The sequence below is a fragment of the Seriola dumerili genome, unplaced genomic scaffold (genome assembly GCF_002260705.1).
Source record: "Seriola dumerili isolate Sdu_G_001 unplaced genomic scaffold, Sdu_1.0 BDQW01000149.1, whole genome shotgun sequence".
Taxonomy (NCBI): Eukaryota; Metazoa; Chordata; class Actinopteri; order Carangiformes; family Carangidae; genus Seriola; species Seriola dumerili.
The window spans coordinates 15310389-15333391 of record NW_019174404.1 but is presented as its reverse complement, the minus strand read 5'-3'; the positions used below and the strand labels follow the sequence as shown (position 1 = coordinate 15333391).

At 43.2% G+C, this 23003-nt stretch overlaps 2 protein-coding genes across 2 annotated transcripts; both read right to left on the bottom strand.

Annotated features, from left to right (window-relative positions):
* Positions 1 to 27: 27 nt before the first annotated feature.
* Positions 28 to 10143, bottom strand: LOC111226006 (CD109 antigen-like). The gene is made up of 20 exons (XM_022751080.1): positions 10064 to 10143; positions 8811 to 8962; positions 8688 to 8716; positions 8347 to 8580; positions 8044 to 8166; positions 7892 to 7931; positions 7221 to 7291; positions 6343 to 6534; positions 5973 to 6077; positions 5183 to 5353; positions 4915 to 5075; positions 3500 to 3617; positions 3005 to 3118; positions 2674 to 2892; positions 2375 to 2516; positions 1545 to 1718; positions 1253 to 1334; positions 664 to 895; positions 348 to 519; positions 28 to 68 (listed from the first exon to the last, which is right to left on the bottom strand). Exons 1-20 carry the CDS (start codon positions 10141 to 10143, stop codon positions 28 to 30), a joined length of 2652 nt encoding a protein of 883 aa, XP_022606801.1.
* Positions 10144 to 12561: 2418 nt separating this feature from the next.
* LOC111226004 (cytospin-A-like) lies at positions 12562 to 22801 on the bottom strand. Its single transcript, XM_022751078.1, has 11 exons — positions 22743 to 22801; positions 22520 to 22686; positions 22240 to 22292; positions 16100 to 16644; positions 15624 to 15720; positions 15417 to 15483; positions 14344 to 14404; positions 13887 to 13983; positions 13359 to 13475; positions 13213 to 13272; positions 12562 to 13103 (listed from the first exon to the last, which is right to left on the bottom strand). Exons 1-11 carry the CDS (start codon positions 22799 to 22801, stop codon positions 13014 to 13016), a joined length of 1413 nt encoding a protein of 470 aa, XP_022606799.1. The 3' UTR covers positions 12562 to 13013.
* Positions 22802 to 23003: the final 202 nt, after the last annotated feature.

Genomic DNA, 23003 nt, shown 5'->3' with positions numbered 1-23003 from the left:
CAATGACAAACATTTACATGAAGTGCTTCATTGTTGCTGCTGCTCTTGATGGATCTGGATCTTAGGAACTTTAAGATCCACAGGAGTTTGATTATTATGTATTTTGTTTTTAGTTTGAAATCTCACCCACTACTCAGGCAGAAACATTCTAGCAACTCACCACATGGTGGTGCAATACAGTAACTTCCTACAAATTGCTCATCGCCTCTGGAGGTACCTGGAGGTACCTCACTATGTGAGTCGTGGTCTAAATATAAGACAAGAAATGCTACCTTTGATGTTAAGGCATGAAAGGTACAAATGCACCTTTCTCAACTTAAAACAACAGAAAACCTTTAATAAATTACCTGTGTTGTCAGCTCGCCTGATGAGCTCAGACAGGGCAGTGTCAGCCATACGACTGTTGGCCAGAACTAAAGCATATGCCACCAGACACAGGCTGTAGTTACTGACCACCCCGCCGGTCACTTGACTCTCCAGGTACGTCTGAGCCAGGGACACATTGCCTGGGTACGTTTCCTTCAACAGGAACCAGAGAAAAGGCCATTACTGTCAAATTACTTCCCTCCCTCACATACTTTAAATGACAGCCTTGAAATATTCCGTCATTCTCTCATGTAATTTCACCTTCTCCACTGACATACACACATTCCCTTGACGTACCGAATAGGTCTCCTCCTCCAGCAGTGCAATCAGCACATAGGCAGTGAGTGCCACTGGGCCATTATCCAGTCCTCCCTGCATCTCAGTGTGGATCAACCTGCCCACCTCACTGAACTCTCCCTGAGGCCCCTGGTGTTTCAAGAGCCAAGCCATGGCTCTGGTCAGGACACTGTAATCTATCTGCATGTAGGGCTGAGCCTGGAGGAAGCACCGCAGCACAAAGGCCGTCAGCCTACAACCAGAGACAGAGGTGGAAGCAGCGTTGGAGCCATGGAGATTACATTTCTATAGATTTAATGTATATCAATGCAGCACAAAAGATGAGAAGTTGCAAAAAAGACAATATTCTCTCAAACCAAACAATACTTTGGTATGAAAATAAAAGGAGTGCATGATTGATTAACCTTTTGCAAATCAAGCTTATTCACCTTTGTTTTAAGATCAACACTCCTGACTATTTGTACAAAATTCCTGAAGCAAGTGAGCACTGCATTAGAGATATGAAATGATTCCCACGTGCAGAGTCTTTCACCTGATTTACAATCAACCATCTGTCACATGTGTCATTTCCAGTGTACTGGTGACCTACCACGTGCTCCCAGAGGTGTCGCTGGCTCCAAAAGCACTGAAGGACCCATCGTCTCGTTGGTAGGACAGTTGTCTCCGATATCCTTACGGCGGATAATATAACATGTTCATATGACATGAAAAATAAAGTGAAAATCAGTAACAAATACCTACATTAATACAGTGAATTATCACTAAGAATTTGCTCTCTTATGTCTAAATAACATTAATATTACAATGTGTACACACTATACAGTGTAATTTACTATAAGCGACTATAAGTGACTCCAGTGAGTCATGTAAAGGCTGCTTACCCTCATTCATAACACCCAGAGCCCTGCTCCTGATCTCCTTATTTTCCAGGTTTGACTTTTCCAGGTACTGGAGAACATAAACACTTGGAGCAAAGTGGATCATGTTCTGCTCCCCACAGCCAAGAGGCATCTGAACCAGAGAATCCAAGTTGAAGGACAAGGCCAAGATGTCGCCTGTGTAAAGCAATACATGAGGGAAAGAGGAAGGATTTAACTGTTATATAACATGTTCACTAATAGGTTTCAGATCACAGACGGTCTGTGCTTCAAACATGATATCATGTCGTGTTTGAAATGTATGCTTCACCATTGCAGTTCAACTTTGGAAACTGTTGACCTCTATGTAAAAGAAAACCATGCTTTTGAAATGCCAATGCATTTAGAAAGTCAGAGCTGCGGTTTAAGTTGAAAAGGTATATGGAAGAATGGCGAATGGAAACAGCAATCTACAGTAGAGACAAAAACTCCATCCTGCACATTTGCTTGACGTTTAATAAAGCTGACTATCACAGCAAGCGTAGGAAAACCGCACTTTTGGAAAATCCCGAAGCTTACCCCTCTACCGTGACAAATGCCCAACATCCCTCAACCTGAATGGAGCCAAGCCAAACAGCCTGACAGATGTTCACAATCTGTCCACCATAAACAGTCCTGTTTGATGTCCATTTTTCAACATGCAGTACCTAAACATTTTCATGAGTTTGACACGCATATACCTAACTTCAACATCTAAACATATTACACATGCCTAATCGACTAACAGCAAATATAAAACTGCGCTCAGATGGAGCTGACGCTGACACAACAGGGAGGACAGATGGTGGACGTACCAACCAGCGCCACATGGGCCCTCTGGCTGCCCGGTACCATATCTGGTGGGAAGGAGAAGGAGAGGGTTCTGGTGTTGCTCTGCTTCTCTGGTGCCAGCTCCAGAAACAGAGTCTCTGAGAAGAACCGCTCCACGCCCTCAGGCTACAGGAACATGAAAGGAAGTCACTGTTATTGTCGAATTAACTGTATGTCATGTGGCACGTTGCATCTTATACATCCATCCCCGCCATTCTCAACCTCACAAAGGCTTCGCCCACTAAATTCATAGATACTATCCAATCTTTACATCCCAACATACCTTCACAAGCACTTTCCGGACTATGCTGTCTGAGGCCTCAGCACATACGGCGTCAACGGATATTTCCATCACACCCAGAGCTACAGGCCTTATAGGGAACAGGGCTGAAGTAGAGGCATGACTCCCTAAGGTGAGTTTTTGGGCATTTACCACAGAGACATCCCCTCTGTCTCCCAAAACAAACTCAAAGGCCTTGCTCTGTGCAAGCAGCATGATCACCTGCAGAGACAAACATATTGGAAGCAAAAAAAAAAAAAAAAAAAATTAGTTATGGAGTTTCTTTCTTCAGATGTTTCAGGCCAGAATATACCACAAATATAGTCTTTCATACCTCTATGTCCTGGTCTAAATGGTTGATGATGTTCACCTCTAGCACAATCTCCTCTCCCCTGATGAGGTACGACGGGACATTCAGAGACAATGAGAAATCTTTGGATACAGTCAGCTGTGGATGAGAGGACATAGGCCAGCTCAAAGCAAACAATACTACAAAAACAAAAAAAGAAAGCACCATTAGACTTACAAAATATCAGTCAGATTTATTTGACTATTAGTTAAAGCTACAATATATGGGATTTTTTTTTTTCTTTGGTTTGTTTTCAGTACAGGAAGTGCGTGAACAGACTTCAGTCCTTCGAGTTTCTCTGAGTGGCAGCAAGGGGAAGAACTGAAAATCAGATTAACATCACTTCCCTTGTCTAGACAAGAGAAGTGGCCCACAGACAGAGAAGCACAACATCCACTCTGCAAAACAAAACAACAGGACTTCTGGAGTATATATATATATACACTAGTATATAGTGGCACATGCTGAGTATTAAGTTACCTTCACTGGCACCGGAGTGAAGCCCAAACCCAGGTTGTCTGACATTACCAGTGCTACAGCTCTCAAAGAAGTAACACCGTCTGGCACTGTTATTGTCCCGCTTGTCCAAGTGTTATCACTGATAGAAATGACAGAAGAAAAAAAAAAAAGCATGACACAGAATTTATTTAACATGTTTTGTCCTAAATATGGGAACACAGTGAACTGAATGCAGATCACTCATTTTAATCTCCTACCCCAACAACATATGCACCTTTCAGCTCTCACCTCACATTAGTGTCTAACCACAGCAAGGTTTCAGCAGCAGCCGTCCACTGGCTCCAGTACTTCTCCACCAATAGGACATTTCCTATTGAAACCCCCCCCAAGTGAGTGAAAAGAGATCAGAAGAAGCCCAGGCCGTGTTTATATCTAAAGACTGAAGGTTAAATCTACTATTATTGAAATCATGGGATCGATACAATGTGCTAAATGGCCACAAGAGGGACTCCAAATACAGAGTAGATGCTATATTGCAGGACTCACTGTGTAATTTATAATCATACCATTTTTTGGTCCATCAGGCTGCTTTTTCTGATACAGTCTGGCATTGGTCAGAATCCTAATGTGACATTCCTGCTGTGTGAAAGACACAAAAAAAAGATGATAAAAATGTGTTGATGTAAGCTGCTGAAAATACGACCACAAACAGTGTTATCTAGATGTGCACCACCATTGAACCCTGTACAAAGTGGTCCACCGTCCGATGATACATCATTAGTGTGACAGCCTGTGGAAAATAGGTCAGGTCTTGGCAGGTGATGTAAGGTGCAAAAGTGTCTCAGCTCTTGTAGGTGCCTGAGGAGATCTCGGCTTTTAAATGATCTATTCGACCAGACACAATACGCGCTGCCAGAGCTTTGGAGATGAGAAAAGGTCATCATAAGACCAGTCACTGTGGTGAAGTATCATTTCCTCCATCTTGCATCCATCAATAACCCTCAGGACACACACCCAACACACTAGAGTTACCAGCTCTTAGAAACAGCAGAATCATCTCCTAACAAAGCAGACAGATAGGTTACATCCAGACCGACTGGTTTAGCGGTCACACACTGAATAGTCATAGAGTATCCAACTGAGGAAAGTGTGTCTTTTCAATTTTCCAACAGATTAAGGCAACTGGGAGAACTGGTGCTTTGTAATTAGACTGAAATGGACAAAGGAGAAATGAAGTATATCTGACAGTATCTAAACAGGTGACTTTCTGAAGGAAGTTCACAGAAGTTTACGTTTCAGAGATTGTATTTTGCTCTTTTGTCAAGGCTTTTAGAGCACAGAAACTTCCAGGTTCCTATCGAGTGACTCTAAATCCCAGCCGCAACACATAAACTAATCAAAGTTTTGAAAGGGCTTTGGCAAGTCAAAAGAGTTGCCATACCTGCTTCACTTTTAAGTCCTGGTCATCCTCTGGAGTGCCGTCATCATGAGCCCCCATTACCGCAATTCCCACCTGGGACCTGGGCTCAAGGGTAGTCACAGTGAGTGATACCTGTTCACCTGGCTGGGCCTCGTCACTGCTCCACTTTAGCGATAGCTGAGGAAAGCGAACACACGGGCGATCACAGGAATGTCCCGGAGAACCACGCACCCTTTTTTGAATAATACAATAAAGTAGAGTGATAGAACAATAAATTTAAGTACATCGCTGTGTTGATTGATGGGTATGTGCGCCGTGTCACTGGTGACCTCTCCATTCGAGAGGATGCAGTAGACAGTGACAAAGGCCTCAGGGGACCAGGACAGTGTTGGGGTCAGAGGAAAAGGGGAGGAATTCTTTGTTCCAGCGGCCACGACCTGACCTCGAGAGCTCACCTGGAAGTATGACAATAGAGACGAAGAATCTGTTATAAGCATTTGACCACAATCCTCCTCAACAGCGTCCACTGTAGTGTACAGTATTTGCAGTATTATCAATTTAAAAACGGCAGTCAGAACTAAATGTAGAAATATCAGAGGAGGAGACTGATATTCTATGTGTGTAACACAACACACAACTAAAAAACTTCCAGGAAATGGAGTGAATTTGGAAACTGCATCCTGAACAGCAGTGTTATAGATTGCACGGTAAATGATAAATGCTTATCATTCTCATATCTTCAGGTCGTGTTAAAAGATTTACATTTTTAGGAGAATATATATTTAACCTTTAGTACTTATTCAAGGTTATGTGATAAGGACAGTAAGATAAAGTATCTACTGATTTCCAGCAGAACAGCAATAACTACAAACTGATACAAACGCGTGCATTGTTTGATATATTTCACCAAACGTACCACAAAGTGAAGCGCAGTTGGTTTAAAGGTGCTCTCCACGTCTATTTGAAGAGGCAATCCAATCTGAAAGTTGAAAATATTATGTAACATATAATATAGCTACATGATTAACATCATAATTTAGAACATACATACATTATGACAAAGCTAAAGGTTACCTGTGCAGGTAAGGTATCGATTGGGGAGATCTGAATATATGAGCCACTAGGGGAGGAGTAGTTGTTGTACACACTCAGAGTCTCCTCACTGGATTGGAATCTGGCCTGAATATAAACACAACATTAAAAAATATGAACCACAATAATCGTTTGGGGTTGTAGAGAAGATGGTGACAATCTTTGAATCAGAATCTGAGCTTTTCTTACACTTTAATGAACTTTACAGGTCCTGGGGTCATTTTTCGTACTGGTAAGCAAGTGTGTAATCTTACTGTACTGAAACTACTCATCTTACACATAACGAAACTGCTGAACACCACTTTCCCCCGCCCTGAAAGGACCAACATCCTAGGTAAATCAAAATACTCACCCGCATAAAAAGCATCTCCACTTGATCCTGCAATTTAAACTTAATGTGGACGTTCCCGTCCTCGGGCACCGGGACTGTCAGGGTTGTGGGTTCGGCGTTCATCGCGGACTTTCTCTGTGTGACCTCAACCACAGCCGAGTACATGAGATCCTGTGAGCTCAGAGGCCTCCTGTCGTATCTAGAGATCCTGAGCTGCGGAACACAGAGAAGGTAGTTAGCTCCTGGAAAGCGCAGTTTGAAATAACTGTCACATAAACAGAGTGATACTAATCCACTCACTTTTGTAGAGAAGTGTAAGGATGGTCTAAGTGACGGTGGGAAATCATGGAACATAAGCTGGTATGTGTTCTGCAAAAGGTGGACTTCAACTGTTTTGTTGACTTTAACTCCTGAGGTGACAAGAGATCATATCACTCAGTGGTGTGAAGAAGCAAACGGAATCCACTTCATACTTATATATAATAAACACTGTTTCAAAGTCCATCTCACCAGTAGAGCTGATGGTAACACAAGCAGCAACATGTACGCTGCTCATTCCTGATGAAGTGTGTGGGGCTTGGAGTTGATCTTTGCTGAAGAAAAACTGTGTTGACCCATAGATCTGAAAAACAATGCTCTAAAGTTAGCCAGTGCCATTATGTCGGCAGATCCTTGGAACTATAAGGACAATAAACCCTCACCTCTTTGGTTTGTGTTAGCACGTGTTGAGAAGCTGCATTATACACATCAGGTGGCAGAATGACTGAGACAGCTAATGTTCCCCGTACAGGTTGTCCACTGGGGAAACTGAAGAAACAAAACCCAAACTGCCTCAGTGTACTTTTTTTTTTTAACCACATGTGATGTTAATGAGCTAACTGAACTCACAGTGCTCTCACTGATCCGGAGATGTCACCTCCAACAAGGACCCGTGAAGGCGTCTTGACCAGCACTTCAAACTGAGGACCCTCTGCAACAACAGTCGGTAAAGATGTTGAAATGGCAGAAATTAAAAGACAGGTTTACGTTTTTACAAGTTTATCTTGAATGGAAGTTTCACAGTTTTTCCAAGTCAGTCTTAAAAACAAAAGTCAGGTGCTTGTATGACATTTTGCGTTGTGTAATCATCCCTCTTGTTTGCATTACAAGATCCGTCCCCGACATGCTTCCAGTGTAAGTGATTGGGGACCCACAGTCTTCAGTCTTCAGAGCATAAATGCATTAAAAGCTTTAGCAGATAAATCACCCAAAAGTTACAATTTATTTGGTTTCCCCAGACACAAGTGTGTCCATGCTGAGCTGTAGACGAGGGATAGCAATAAAATGAGGGAATTTGTTCCTAATGAGGCTGTAACCTTGGACAATACCCACTTGGTTTGTCTAGCTGAGACTGTTGATGCCTCACATTAACTTTGGATTTGCATTTTTACACAGCAGGAGGACTGTTTGGAGTTGGATAACAGGAATGTTTACAATGGGCCTCTCAGTGTTCGGCACATATCAGCTTGTCAGCACTGTGTTAAGACAGAAAATCTGAACCTCTCAAAAAACAAAATCATAGGTCTGTTACCATGATGCTCCACAGTGAATGTTTTCTCATGATTCACGCCCTGTAGCAAAGAGGATAAAGAGGTTAAATTGGCAGTTGTGTATTTTTAATTCAAATATTAGTCTTTTAAACAGACATACAAAGGGTAATTAAAACAAAAAATTCAACCTTACGTTCACTGTTGTTGCGATCGCCCACTCTCCAAGAGGAGCTGACTGGGATAAACTGAATTCCCGCAAAACAATCCCCAGATTCCCTGTGGACTCCCACCTGTCGACAACATTCCCACTGGGATCCTGCGCGTGACAAAGGAACGTCAGTCAAACTTCCCACCGCCACACAATGCCTGGCTAGAAATCTATCCAGCTCCTGCGGCTTTGTTCTTTCTCTCTCTCACACACACTCACACACTCACACACACACTCACACACACACACACACACACACACACACACACACAAAGACAAAAAACCTACCCGTACAGAGATATCCACTCTGCCTTTGTATGGATGGTTATCCATCTGGACAGACACAACTCTGACTCTGATGGTATCGCCTGGCTGGCAGCGTGATCTGTCCGTTTGGATGACGGAGGAGACATTCTTGAGGTTGAAGCTGAGGGTGGTGGTGTTGGAGAAAATCAGACTGTCACCCTTGTAGCCTCTCACCGTCAAGTTTAAGAGAGAATTCTGCGTTACGGAGCCGGGAACCTGGAGCGAGTTTAAAAGCATTATCAGAAACATAAACGTGATATCAGGCTTAGAAAACATTAAGCATTATTCTCTTGTCCGCGGGAAAGTAAAGTAAATATACTCACAGGAGGGAGTGTGAGGACCCTGGTCAACCCTTAAAAACAGAATGATGCTTTAGCGCTTGAAAAAAGTCAAAAATCATTATGCAGATCAACCAGAAATCTATTGCAGTGTGATGGCGGTGTCACCTCCTTGGAAGTCCTCCGTTTGGCCTACGCTGGTGTTGCCATGTGCCAGTTCAGCAGTCACCCTGCCGGGGAAGTGCGCAAAAACGGTGACAGCCAGCGGAGTGGGTGTCCCAGCATGCAACACGTTCGGACCTGAGATCAGAAACAATGTCCTAATAGAGGGAGGCAAGAAAGGGGTGTTATCGATCAGTCAGACAACTCTGTTTGTGCTGCGTCGGAAAAAAAAGTGTGAATTTGGAATGACCTGGATACGTTATATTTAATTGGTAACAAAAGTGTAGACAAACAAAACATACGTAAGCTAATATCACACAAACCGTTGTAATCTTACCTGTCTCTATTGAACACAGCCATTAAACATTCACACTGCTGTTGGAAAATGTAAGTGAACCTTTATATCTAATAACTGGTTGAACCTCCAATTAACTCCAACAAGCTCCTCCAGTTGCTGCTGATGAGACCTGCTCAATGTTCAGGAGGAATTCTGAACAGGGCTTTTCTTCTTTATAGAGCTGCTTCGGCTCCGACATTATTCTCAGGATGTCTGGTGTGAGCAGCTCTCTTCAGGTCATTCACAGCATCTCTATTGGATTAAGGTCTGGGTCTCTCTGACAGGTGGATTGTCTTTGTTTGAAGTAGCTTTACTTTGATGTTTAACGTCATTGTCCTGCTGCATCACTCAACTTCTCCTGACCTTCAGCAGGTGGACAGACAGACTGACATTATCCTGGAAGATACCTCGATAAACTTGTGAATTTATTTTCCCCCTCGATGATGTCGAGCTGTCCGGGCCCAGAGGCAGCAAAGCCTCAGATCCTGGTGCTCCCTCCCTCCACCCTGCTTCACCTTTAGGATGATGTTTTCATGGTGGTATCCAGTTTCCTTTCTCACACCATATGTAGTGCTTCATGTTCTTCCCACACAAACAATTCAACCATAGCTGAAAAAACATTTTCTGGTAGAGTTGAGGAGAGTCAAGAGCGCTTCTTTAGCAAACCTCAGGCATGTATGTAATGAGTCCTGCCATGGACACCATGCAACCCTGCTCCAGGATTTGTGTGTGGTGGACTCATGAACAGAGAAGTTAACCAGCTCCAATGATCATTTTCCTCTGAGGTTCTTTGTTGCATTATGAAGATCATTCTAAAAAAGGATTCACACACTTCTTCTTGCCACGGTATTTAAAATATGAATTTCGGGTGTTCTTTGAACTTGTTGTTGTGATTTCATTTGCAACAAACTGTACAACTTACCTGTTTGGATCCTGAGTCGAACCAGGCACAGCAAAACACACAACTCCCAAACACAGAACCAGGGTCCAGATCCCATCCATGCTCCTGTTCCCTTCTTCGTCAAACATCCGACTTTTCGCTCCGATGCCAAACTACTGACGGCGTCTACTTACACAAGCTCAACTGACCTGGAATATATGTGACAAAACTCCACCTCCTGTCCTCACACCAACACCCATCACATGTTCACACACACACCAGCATGCGTACATATTATCACATATATTCTTTGTTACACACAATGGATAAGTGAAGTCGGGGGGTGGGGGTGTTCACGCACTCTTTTACGCCTTTGCCCAGGGGGGAAACATCTCATCTATCTATTCAGAGTCTGACAATTCCCAGTCATGTCCAAAGCACAGAGAGAGACACTCTGGTGTTAGTGTGTCCATGCTGAGAAGGAAGTACGTCTTGAGCGCCAGGAGGAACACAACTCTGGATGTGATACGCGACACAAAGCCACCTGGGAGTTTAATTCTTGGCATGAAAATAAGAGGCTGCTATCTGAATCTGGATTGTTTTTCGTAAACATTTTTACTACTTTCTAGCTCTCTCCTTGGAAAACAAATCCCTGTTATCACACTTCAGCTATCTGGTAAACAGGTTTGACATTTTAATTACTTTGTGACAACGCAGGGTGTCAGGATGGCAGAGAAGCGGGGGTGATAATGAGGCTTTGTCTTGGGAGAAAAATGTCGATGGTGGATGGAAAATGCAGTTAACTTTGTCCCTATGCTCTCAGTCCAAAAAATAAAAAAAATAAATAAAAACAGCTACGACTACTGGTCTTACATACTATTAAACTGAGAGAAAGATGTCGTATTGTTGTTTGTTGTGACAGTTTCATACAGTTTCACAAAAATACGGGTTAGTACACAAAGAGTTTGTGGCAAAAAAAAAAATTGCAGCGTGGAGGAGAACCGCTGACATTGTGGGAGCATGTTTTAATCACTGAGCAGTAATTCAAATTTTCACTGAGGAAACATGATGGGACAAGCACAATGACAGCCTGCATTAACTCTTGTTTACCAGCAGGAGGTAGCAGATTCAAGGCTAACTCCTCACCTTTAAAGCTTTAAACCGGAAGGGAGTTGGGAGTACTTCACCGAGCTGAAAGCCAACAAATAAGAACCACTTGATCATGTGTTTACACAATACTCACACGTTATTATTTGTTTCATATTAATATTTTATTTCTTTGGTATCATGTTTTTTTTTTCCCCACACTAGTTACATATAAACATGTTTTACAATATAAGGTTTATTTGTCCAATTATTTGGCACGTACGACTTTGGCAACAAACTCGGCTTCAAACATGTCGTAACAATACCCGGTGTTTAGTTTCTCAGCACTGGTGAAATATGACAGTGTGTTCGTGCATCTGTGAGGATTCAGGTGGAACGTGACATTGTGTTGAAACCCGGATTTTCAAGCCTGTGTCAGCTTGTTTTTTTTTTTTTTGCTCTATGTCACGCCTGCAATGCACGTCCCTGAGCACCTAAACAGCACTGGCACACTTGTGATAACATGGAGGCACTTTTTAAGGTTTTGATAACTGCCACACAGTCTCAGTGTTTCCTGGGAGCAAACATCTACTGCCATTCAAAAACAAATCTTCTGACTGGTCTGCAGCCTTGCTACTGAATGCCTACTGAGCTTTTAACAAGACTACAGCAGTTCTGTCAAACCTGCACTGTACATTATTACATTCTTACACAAACAAAGTGCTGACGAAGTGCATATTTACAGAGGGCTAAAAAAGGCCAAGAACAAGAGGAATCTCTGGAAAGCATCACATACAAGGTTAAAGGGGAAAAACATAATTGACAAAAGACATGTAATACAGTACTTTCTGCCAGTGAAGTACCAGTGTGGAGACATACACAGTAACTCACTCTGTACATACACCATACTCCACATGTTCTGAATTTCCAGAAGTTGGTCAAGCATGACCTATACTTTGAAAGCTACAGTATGTAATTCTGCATTAAAAAGGCAGTGTTTTGTTGATCATTCGCTCCTCCTCCTCCTCCTCCTCCTCCTTCTCCTCATCCTCATCCTCCTCAGCTGGTCAGATGCTTACCTCTGCACTTTTCACTCAACTGGACAAGCTCTCTACTTCCACCGTGTCGGAATTCCTCAGACTACATGCAGACGTATGTGAAATGCCGGCTGATTAAGAATATGAAACTTATACGAATGTAAATTCTGACTGTGGAGTCAGTGGTAACAAACCAATCAAATCACTTCCTCTGCTTTTCGTATGACAGCTAATAAAGCAGAGAGAACTTCAACTCACAGCAGCAAATTAAAATTTCCAAAGTATTATTTCTTAGAGAAAGGTGTGTTTCGACACACACACACACACATATATATATATATATATATATATATATATATATACTGTATATATATATATATATTATTGTAACAATTTAATGATGTAATATGTCTTCAACAAAAGGACTAAACAAAGATTTTCGTCCAGCGTTACCAACACACCTGCTTAGCTGTGAAAATTTGATGGTAAGTAAACACAATTATTCAGTAAATATGTTAAGTATGTCCAATGTGCTACAGTTTTCCACAACTCCTTTTGCTGCCTGAGCTGTAACGTCACATTAAAAGTTAATGGAAAAGACCAGAAAACAGCAGAGTTTATGTCTTCTGGTAATGATGGCTTTTTGTCACTGTTATTGTTTCTAAGATATCCGGCACTTAAACAGCAAGAAAAGTAATTAATGTCTCTTTTTTTTTTTTTTGCCAGAAAACAGAAGACAGAAAAACAGTTTCTCCAGTTTCCCGACACCTACCAAAGGCGTGGTTTAGTATTCAGGGAGCTGTCATCATGTTTCCTTTGATGAGTCCTTAAGGATCCAGTACGGGATTGTCTGTCAGTTCCTGCAGCAGTCACATCTCAAAGTGACGGTACACGCTCTCCACGTAGCTCAGGACCCTTTGCCAGTCAGGACCACCTGCTCTCAGCATCTCCTCCACTGTCTGCCAGACAAAGATTTCAAAGAAGTTCGTAAGCTCAAACTCAACCTTCATAGAAAAGTCTGATGAGGCTTTACTGTACAGTCATATTTGTAAAAACACCGGGGCGTACCAAGGTTTGTGAAATCCCAACAGTCTCTCCTGTTTTGAATGCCAGACTGAGATTCTCCTTCTGCAAAGAAAAGAATGAATCGATAAGTTGAACGCCATAAATCAAATGGTGCTATTCGTTGCACAGGCGGCAGGCACAGTTCCTACCTTGTTCTCTGGAGTAAGAGTGCTGTAAGGGATGTGTGAGGGGAGGTAGGTGTGGTAGACAGCACAGAAGGCGAGACCATCAGCCCAGCTGCTGCTGAAGTTGGTGATGTCAATATTCTGCAAGGAAAAGGAATGACGGAAAGGGGAACAGCAAAGAGTTCCAGTGGTTTCAGTTGGTAAGTAACCATTTGAAATTTAGGTTTTTAAAGACTTAAGACTTTGGAAAACTGGAATTCTCACTTCTTCTGAGAAATATTAAAAGTATTGTGACATCTCATCAAGGCTGAATTTCAAGAAGGTAAATCAGGAAATTTATCCGGTACGTATGACGACATACACTACAACCCATGCAAAGAACTAATTCGACATATTCCCTAAGGTGAAACTGTCAGATATCAATACAACATTAGCTGCTGCTTGGAAAAGAAAACTTCTTTCATTAATCTACATGAAATAAAATGTAAATTTACATAAAATATAATCCAGTTCAGTTTCAAAAATATGTACAAAAACCAAATCCAGGATCACCTTATAGCCTTGTGTTCGGATCTGACACCAGCGGAGAAGCGAGTTTCTCTTGGAGCCTCCATGGCGACGCAGCAGCGGGTTGAAACCATCCTGGGACCTGACAACAAGAAACAAACTGCTGAGAGCCTTGTTGTTATGCGCTAACATTTTGTGGAAGTATAAATAAAATAAAAATAAATAATAAAAATCTTCTCACATACAGTAGTTAACTTTGGTATTGAAAGAAAAACTTAATTAACACATTGATTCAGGTGAGAGAGGTGTTTTGGCCCCAATATTGAGCTTTATGAGTTCAGCAGACAAATGTACTTGGGTCAAGACAAGTAATTAGTTTTACACAGGATGTAGCAATTAGGTTGGTCTCTTGGAAACAATGGTCTGTCAGTGTTCAGTGTGTGTGTGTGTGTGTGTGTGTGTGTGTGTGTGTGTGTGTGTGTGTGACTGTGTGTGGACTCACTTGGTGGGAGGTAACTCCGTGAGGGCAGAGTTGTACTTGTTTAGAGATTCCTCACGTTTTCCTGCAAAGACGAGCAACAATAGAGCCTTACCTAACAGCGAGTCATGATTATGAACAGGCAGTGCTGAAAGGAGAGACATTTAATCACACAACCCGTGACACATCTACATGTTTTAAAGCCGCATTAAATCATTTTTTGGCCACTTGGGGGGGGGGGGGGGGGGGGGGGGGCAGCGTCTGTTTAGTGCTGAGCAGGGACAGTACAGCTGGTTTATTAAAAAAAAAAAAAAAAAAACTTTTATGGTGAAAAAAGCTGTCTGCTGTTGATGGAAATGACATTATAAGAGTAGTGGAATCGAAATGAATAAAGTTGTGGAACATGAAAAACAAAACAATAAGAAAAATGATCAAATGTTCCATAGAGTTGAGGGATACTGCAGAAAAATGGGTCATAATTTCCTGTGGCTTTGTGTTTTATGTGCCTCTCCTTTCATATTACACATTACATCATTTGAGCCACTGTCTATAAAACAATGTTGATTAGTGCACTGTGGAATTTTCCTGTAAAAGAATGCATGTTTATGTCCAGTGTTTTTTACCAAAACGCATTGTGCAAATTTTTGAGGTCTAACAAATGTGCACCACATTTCCCTCCTAATAAAACATTTGTAAAGCCGATCTTTTTTTTTTAATTATTAGAAACCAAGCACTGTTTTCATCACTAGTTCTCTTCTTCATTGCCTCTGTTTGTTCTTCTTTGAGCATTTCCACCATCAAATGTCATCCAGGAGAATTACAATAAAAAAACAATGATGTGTGTATATTTGGTTTGGCCGCACGCTCAGGCGTGTGCATGTTCGTCACTGTGCGTCCTCCTGCGAATGCACCACACAAACAAAACGGGAAGCCATTTTTTTTTAAATCACTGCTCAACAGCACCATTAGTGGTCAAAACCTCAGTGGGGTGCCTTTAACAATTTTAGGATAAAAATTTGAAAGTGAAATAACAGCTGTACCGCACACACTAAGATAATGTGACACATTGTACACAAGCATTTTGCACACACACTCACCTATATCAGTGTTTGACCTGCTGTCTTGCCAGTCCAGACTTCTTCGGCCTCTTAGTTGCCCTAAGTTCTTGAAAACAAACAAAATTCATTAAAATTAGGGCAAAAATCACTGCATGTAAAAAAAACCACTGATTAGGTGCATTTACTGGCCAACAATGAATGAACTACTAAATAATGAAGAATCTTCCTAAAGATAAAGTATCTCACCTTGTTTGTGGGTCCGACCGTTGTGGCAGTGTTGGACTGCGAGGTTCCATTCTGCACGGTGAGGGAGTCTGAAGAGGCAGGTAATCTGGACAGGCTTCTGTAATATTACAACACACAGTGAAGAGAACAGACACAATAAACCGAACCAACTGTTTTGTTTTTCTAAGGGCAGCTATTCCACTCAACTCCAGCCAAGTGGCCCTGTAAAAGCCTGTGGATTGAGTGCAGCACATTCAAAAGAGGCCACAATCACAGACAGACCTGGCCAAATTTGGTCATTGTTATCCATTCCTGCATGTGGTGTCAGAGACAAAAAATGTTTAAGACGGGAAAGAGGCTTTGCTTTTAAATATCTGACTGCCTGAACGCACTGAGGAGCCACCCACACAAAATGATGCATTAGTAATGTGCTGCAGAAGTTACCACTTGTTTTTGTGTATTCCCCAAAAAGCACAAAGTAAAATAGTTTATCGCACCTTGACCTCTCTGTGGTTACCGTCCTTCGTGTCTCAGTGGATCGCGCCTCCTCTCCGCACCTGTCCTCATTGGTTACGTTTCTCAGGTAACGTTTAGCCACACCCTTACAGCCTGTTCTCGCCTCCTCGCTGGCAACAGTCTTCGTCACGTCATTCTCACTCCTAGTCTCCATCGCTTCTCGCCCCAGCCGGTGCGCCGCCCTATCCACGCCCCTCTGGGTCCCTTCTTTGCTGTCAGAAGCGTTGGTTGGTTCTGCGTTGGGCCTCTCTGGTTCCTGACACGGAGCCTGAGCATCAGTTTTGCCTTGAGCCTGGGTGAGAGTCGCCAGCCTCTGCCTGCTCTCCTTTAACTCCCCTCTCAGGGTGACCAGCTGCATATCAGCCTCCTTCTGCCTCTGCTGGGCGGCAGCCAGCTCCCTCTCGACATCCTTGTGCGCCGTTCGAAGCGCCGTCAGCTCCTCTTCTGCCTCGGCTCTCAGACGGTCTGCCACTGACACCGCCACCTGGAGGTCGGCCTGGAACTGTAGCCATTCCCCACGCTCCGTCTGGAAGGGGAACACAGTGTGTGTGGGTGTGTTGTTATTCCATCTGATTGAAGATGCTTTGTAGTAATGTCTTTTTTAAAAGATACAGATGAAGGTACACAATTAGCCTTAACGTGTCAGCTCGTCTGGTCTTTCTTTCTGAATGTTTTGTCTCTGATTTCGCCTCTCACAACACCACCAGCCACTATATTTAATGCTCTTACCGTGTTACCAGGGTTTATGGTGACCTTTCTCTACACAAAAGTGTACTTGACCCCCACATTTCTGCTAAATATTTCAAATCATATAAATGTTAAACACCTCTGTACTTTACTGAGGATGTCAATTTGATTCAAGATGAATATGTACTGTAGGTAAATCAATACTAACGAGACCTCTGAGAGCTCTGTGAGGCTGTACATGCCATCTTAGTTCAACATGGTAGCATGGGAATGACTTTAGCTTTTCAGGTATGGTCACCAGGCAAAGTACTGGACAAATCATACAAAGATTTTGATGATGACACTAAAATGTTAAAGGATTGCCAACGACATTGCAGTTCATCGTGACGTGTTTAGCGTGGCGAACAAATTTCACACTCTGAAAAACATCTTCTCTTATTTAAATCTATTCCTGGGTCAATAATATATGCAGCTTGTGTTTTCATGGCAGTACTGTATAAATAAGCTGCTACACTAAGACAAGGATTATTATACTGCAAGTCATTTTCTACAATCACTCCATACACAGGATTAAAAGAGGCATTTTTAGAGGCAAACTGGGTCTGACTCCCCTAAAGCAGACATAGCTGAACCCTCTGCAGACAATGACTAATCAAATGAAATCAAACGAGCAACATTAGGAGACCAACTCATTAGGACAACTCATTAGAAGGCTACAAGTTGAACTGAGCTGAGTGGCAAGCCTCAGCAAGCAGAGAGGAATGGCGCTGGCAAGTCATCTCTAATGAGGCAAAACTGAGCCGAAAGGTTTTACTCATGTCATCTAAAATCAACTAACCGAGAAAGCGGAAAAAAAAAGACCCCAAACAAGTCTGGACAAAGACAGAGAAAACACATTTAAGCAACATTTTGGGAGCATTGTGAAATTGGCTTCTGTGTCACCATCCCTGTGGTTCAATAAGTGTTTTCCTTGTTACCCACTGTTAGCCATTAGAAATGAGCTGCACTCGATTCAGTTTCAAGATGAGTGGTAACTAAGGGAGAAAGAAAGTCCGCAGTTCTCCTTCTTTAAGAGTATTATTGCCCCGGACATGCACAGACATCAAAAGACGCACTCGGACCCAGTGAAGCCAAGAGGTAAACGATACCAGAGTATTAAAAAACCGTTAAGTAACCATCATCATAAAAAGGAGAGAGGGAATGTGAAAAGGGAAAAGAAGAGAGGAAGGACAATAAAAGACAGATTTAACAGAGGAAGCATACAGACTGTGGCTCAATGTTAGCAAGGGTGATGTGAGGGAGACCGTTGAGGAGCGGAAAGGTTGGGAAGGTCGGTAATTAGATGAAGAATGGATAGAGATGTGGAGGAGGAGGAGGAGGAGGCACTATCTGAGCCAAGTCGCTCCCTCATCTGACCAGTGACTCAAGACCACAGCTGGACCCGATTACACACGCACACACACAAACACACGCACATATCATATTCCCCCTCTCTCTCTCTCCCACACATACACCTCCCTTATTCTTTTACCTCACCACCAAACCACATTGTTAAGTTTTCTCACACACAGCCACACATTGAGGGTACATGCGCCAAACGAATAGCAGGGTAGTGGGTCTCTGTTTGTAGTTCTATATTAAGGAATACTAAAAACGCCCGCCACGATTGGCAGGATGTTGTCTTCGCAGAGTCTTTTGCTATCTGAACGTGGACACTCCAACTGGAGCATGTCTGTTTAAGGAAACAGGAAGGGGCGCTCCTCAGTTCACACTGAGATAAGGGCGTGGATTGACAGTCTTGAGGCACACATGCTCGCTCAGTCCCTTGAGACCTGACCTAGTGCCCCACTGCATGACCAGATGTGGTGTCCGGCATTCACATGGCAACACACACAGATACACTTGTTGTCTGTACTGTTGATTCACATCTGATTTCCTGACAGTTCCTGGAAAGGCTCCAACACACTTGGAGATCTGTGTGTGTGTGTGTGTGTGTGTGTGTGTGTGTGTGTGTGTGTGTGTGTGTATTCTAACCATCTGTCCCTATTTCACCTCCACACCCAGTCTTTCTAACACATACTTGGGGAAACATCCCAACTCTGTAATGGCTCCACTCCTCAGCTTTTCACAGTCTGTGGTGTGCATTCAAAAACTGGTTGAATACACTCTTGTGCCTATTAAGAGACATTCACTCCCCCTACAGCAGTCACACACATGCACTGTACAAAATGGCCAAAATATCCCCTGAATGGCTACTGAAAATAACTTCAGAGAGCCTACAAGTTGCATATCTAAATGTCCTTAGACATCAAAGAAAAGGGTCCCGAGTCACTACCATTTACTCTGCAAAGCACATTTGACACAGTATGCACACAAGCCCCTTCCTCCAACTCCCTAATTCTACATGCAAACAGCCTCCGTGGCCTCCTCCAGATACAGGGCACGTTTTGAGTCTGGTTTGCTGGGGTATGCCTGGCGAGGAGAAAAGAGAGCAGATAGAACCTGGAGATCATTCCAGGAAATCTCCGGCAGCGTTCACCTGGAACTGATTCCAAAGCAGTGCTTTGAGATCAACTAAATGTCCAGGAGGGAGCACAAATCTGACATGCCACCCACTAGTCAGCCATGAATGGAGTGTTTTCATTTTTGTTGGTTAAGACAATTGGAGACTGGTGGTGCACATAAGCACACACAGATGGTACATTGGATAACTTCCTTAGTAGTTTGCACATCGGGTAATCATGTGTCTTTTCTCAGAATTCAGCTCAAACGCAGTACATTAGAAATACATTACAAACAGAGAAAGACAGAAGCTTTTGGGAAAGCGGGGATGAAGATAGATGAAGAGGCATGGAGGAGAGGCTTAGCTGAATGTGACTGGAAGAATAATGGCTACTTAAATTACTTGGAAAAAAGGTGTTTTTTTTTTTAAACAGGAGGTCTGAGCTTAAGAGGAAAAAGGCTTAAGCAGGTTGGGGTCAGATGAAAAGATGGATGGAAGTGGAAGAACAGAGAGGAGGGAGCAAGATAGAGAAGGGGTGAGGAGAAGACAGAGAGAGGAAGGGGTGGAGCATTGCAGCAGAAGTTGTAGGGTAATTGTTTTGAGTTCTTGTGCTTGGGAAGGAGCGGTCAGCTCTCTAATGGCGAAAGAATGAGGGAATGAAGAAAAGGCAGAGAGGCACAGCAAGGGAAGGAGGGGGGTGGGGGGTGGGGGTGGCTTCCCTACAAAGCTAAAACCAATTGTACTCGCCAAGACTGTCAATGCATCTGTACGTGTTTGTGAGTCCTCCGTCTCACGTGTAGCACACACACAAAAACACATGGCCGGCCAGTCACTTCAAGCTGCAGCGCACCCCACCCCCCACAGCACAAAACAAAACAAGTTTTGTCTCCCAAACAGCCGAATGTGAACCCCCTCCTCCGCACTGCACTCCCCTTCTCTGGCTCTCAACAAAAAAAAAAAAAAAAGGCTCCCAGGACAGGAGCTAGCTTATATTGCCCTACGGAGGGCCCATGTAAACACAGTGTTGGATTGCCCCGATTTTTAATACATGGCTACCTCTCAGTACTGCACCGCAGTCTCTCTGAGGTTTAGCTGGTCTGCGTGAGGCTTATATTTCCAGGTCCTTGTGGGGATGTGGGAAAGTGGAGGAGAGGGGAAGGAAAGACAGGAGGGAGCAGGGATAGAATATCAAGTAGAGAAAGAAGTGACACCATGGAGAAGAAGTGGAGTGCTTGTGCATCAAATTAGTACTTGCTTGGAATATAATGCAATTAAAATAATTCTGATTCTCTAAACAAAACAGGAGAATTACAGAAGTGAGGACGGTCACGGAGGGAAGAAAAGAGGGGGAAAGAGATGGTGTTGAGGGAGGCACACTGTAGGTCATATTCCAGCTGTTATAATCTGTGGCAGATCTAGAGGAAGCTGGGAGCCTCTGGCTACAATCCTCATAAGGGAGGGACAGGCATTGGAGCGAACGACTGACAGGAAATTACCGCAGAATATCACCATCCTCATGATAGCTTGAAACGCCTGAGCAATTGGACCGAAGAATGTTTTGTTTTTTTGATTGTGCATGGCTTATCCAACTTTGGGTTTGGGACCTAATAATGGGTCAGTCCAAAATAACCGTACAGAACAAGCATCTTGTGGATGGATCCCAGAAAGGGACAATAAACTTTCAGGTTGAAACATCTGAGAGAATTCTTGGCGTAGTGGAATCTTCACAATCTACATTTTTAAATCTATAACAATGAAAGCAACAGGTGTCCTGCTGATATTGAAAAATTTGCTTCTCCTTTCAAATGGAGCCAGCACATGCAACCATCTCTGATCAGTTTTGCAGGCTGCTGAACAGAAGATGATCTGAAAGATTTTCCTCCTCTGGGCCTCTCAGGAGGAGCAGAGGACAGGAAGACCCCCATTAGCAAAAGCTGGAACTCCCAGGGGGCAGAGTGGGGGCTCATTTTAGGGCCTATTGTGATTGGGAGATGGGGGTGGTGGAGAGTGACAGGGCGTGTTTTGGCGTTATCTCCTGGATGAAAGGTCACAAGCGCTACAGTGACTCATGTAAAACTGGTGTGCGTGACTTTGACATGAATACTCAAAAATGGGAGGCATTTTCTCCGTCAACTTGGTCTCTAATTGACCGTACGCTAAGCCCAAATTCTTAGTTTCCAACTAACCAACTAACCTGTCACGCTTTTCCCTTTCCCATGGCACATACCTGTCTCCAAAATCAGGAGTTTTAAAAACAAAGGGTCCTTCATTTCAAACAAAGGTACACAAAAGCAGGCTTCTCATTTCTAGCCATGGGACTGTCAGTTTTGCAGGTTGAATGGGTAATCATCGCTAGCAGATATTATAAGCTGTAGCTAGCTAATTAAGCTAATGTTAGCTCAATGAGTTTGTTGAAAATATTGTCCCTAGCAAACTTTTGAATGTTTCTGGTTGACTTCCTTTAGACCGTACTGATTTACATATTGTTTTTGTTGCAGGTGTAGCTTCCTCGGCCACCATTTTCATAAGTTTGACAATAGGTTGGTGGTACCTCCGCTAACGCTTACACAGCCAAGATAGCAACTGTTGAAGATGATAAGCGTCCAGCGTTTCACACTCAATTTTTTGACCGTTCACACTTCATGAATTTCCCCTAGGGCATAAATAATGTATGTATGTATGTATGTATGTATCCATCTATCTATCATCCAGGTATTCATAGTGCACTGAATGTTGCCATAATTATCAGTGTGAACACACTTATGCACTCAAAATAACAAGCGCAAGTAGTTAAAGTTGCCGAGCTAAGAATGAACAACTGCTGTTAGCCAACGGTGACTGAACCTTAGTATCACACTGAGCACAAACCCAACACCTGGTAAAGAGGCCAGAATATATTTAAAAACAAACAATGTTTCAAACACATCTCACCTGCAAAGTATTCTTCAAAGTCTTCACTTCTGTCAGTAGATGCTTCAGTATCTCTGAGGGATGGACAAAAAATGTCACAAGACATCACATGCATATGAAATACAAAAAAGAAATGTCAAGGACATGGATTTGCCCTTTTGAAAATAGGGAAATGTTAGGCCTACAATTTCATGAAAAGTTATAGTGTTCAAACAAAAATTCTGCAGGCCTAAACGTTATTTATTGGCAGTATATAAAGTATATTTAGGAAAAAATGTATTGAACAATGAAACACTCTTGCCTGCTGTGTTCGTGGCCCCATCAGGACTGCCAGTGATACCCAGTGATGTCCTACACTCCTCCAGCAGCTTCTCCAGTTCCACACCGTGGCCGTCCCCAGCTTCATGACGAACCAGTAAAGACTGACTCAGACCACTGTCCCTTTCTCTCCAGTCCTGCCCTGAAGAGCTGCCCGACAAAGGTGAGGTACCACACAGAGAAGAGGGGCTCTTTGTCGGGCTCACAGCCACAGTCTTCCCCTGAAAACCTGGAGTCCTCGGGGTAGAAGTTGGAGGACCCCCATTCCTCCCCAAGGCAGCATTTCCTTTAACCACAATAGTTCCTGGCTTGTTGTGTACTGGAGTAACTCCGGGACCAGTGGTTGAGCTGTTGGAGCTGACTGGTGAATGAGGCCTCCAATCGGGAGCGGGACTCGAAGTGCTGGGGGTGGTCGGGGTGCTGGGGGTGCTGGGGGTGCTGGGGGTGCTGGGGGTGCTGGGTTTTGG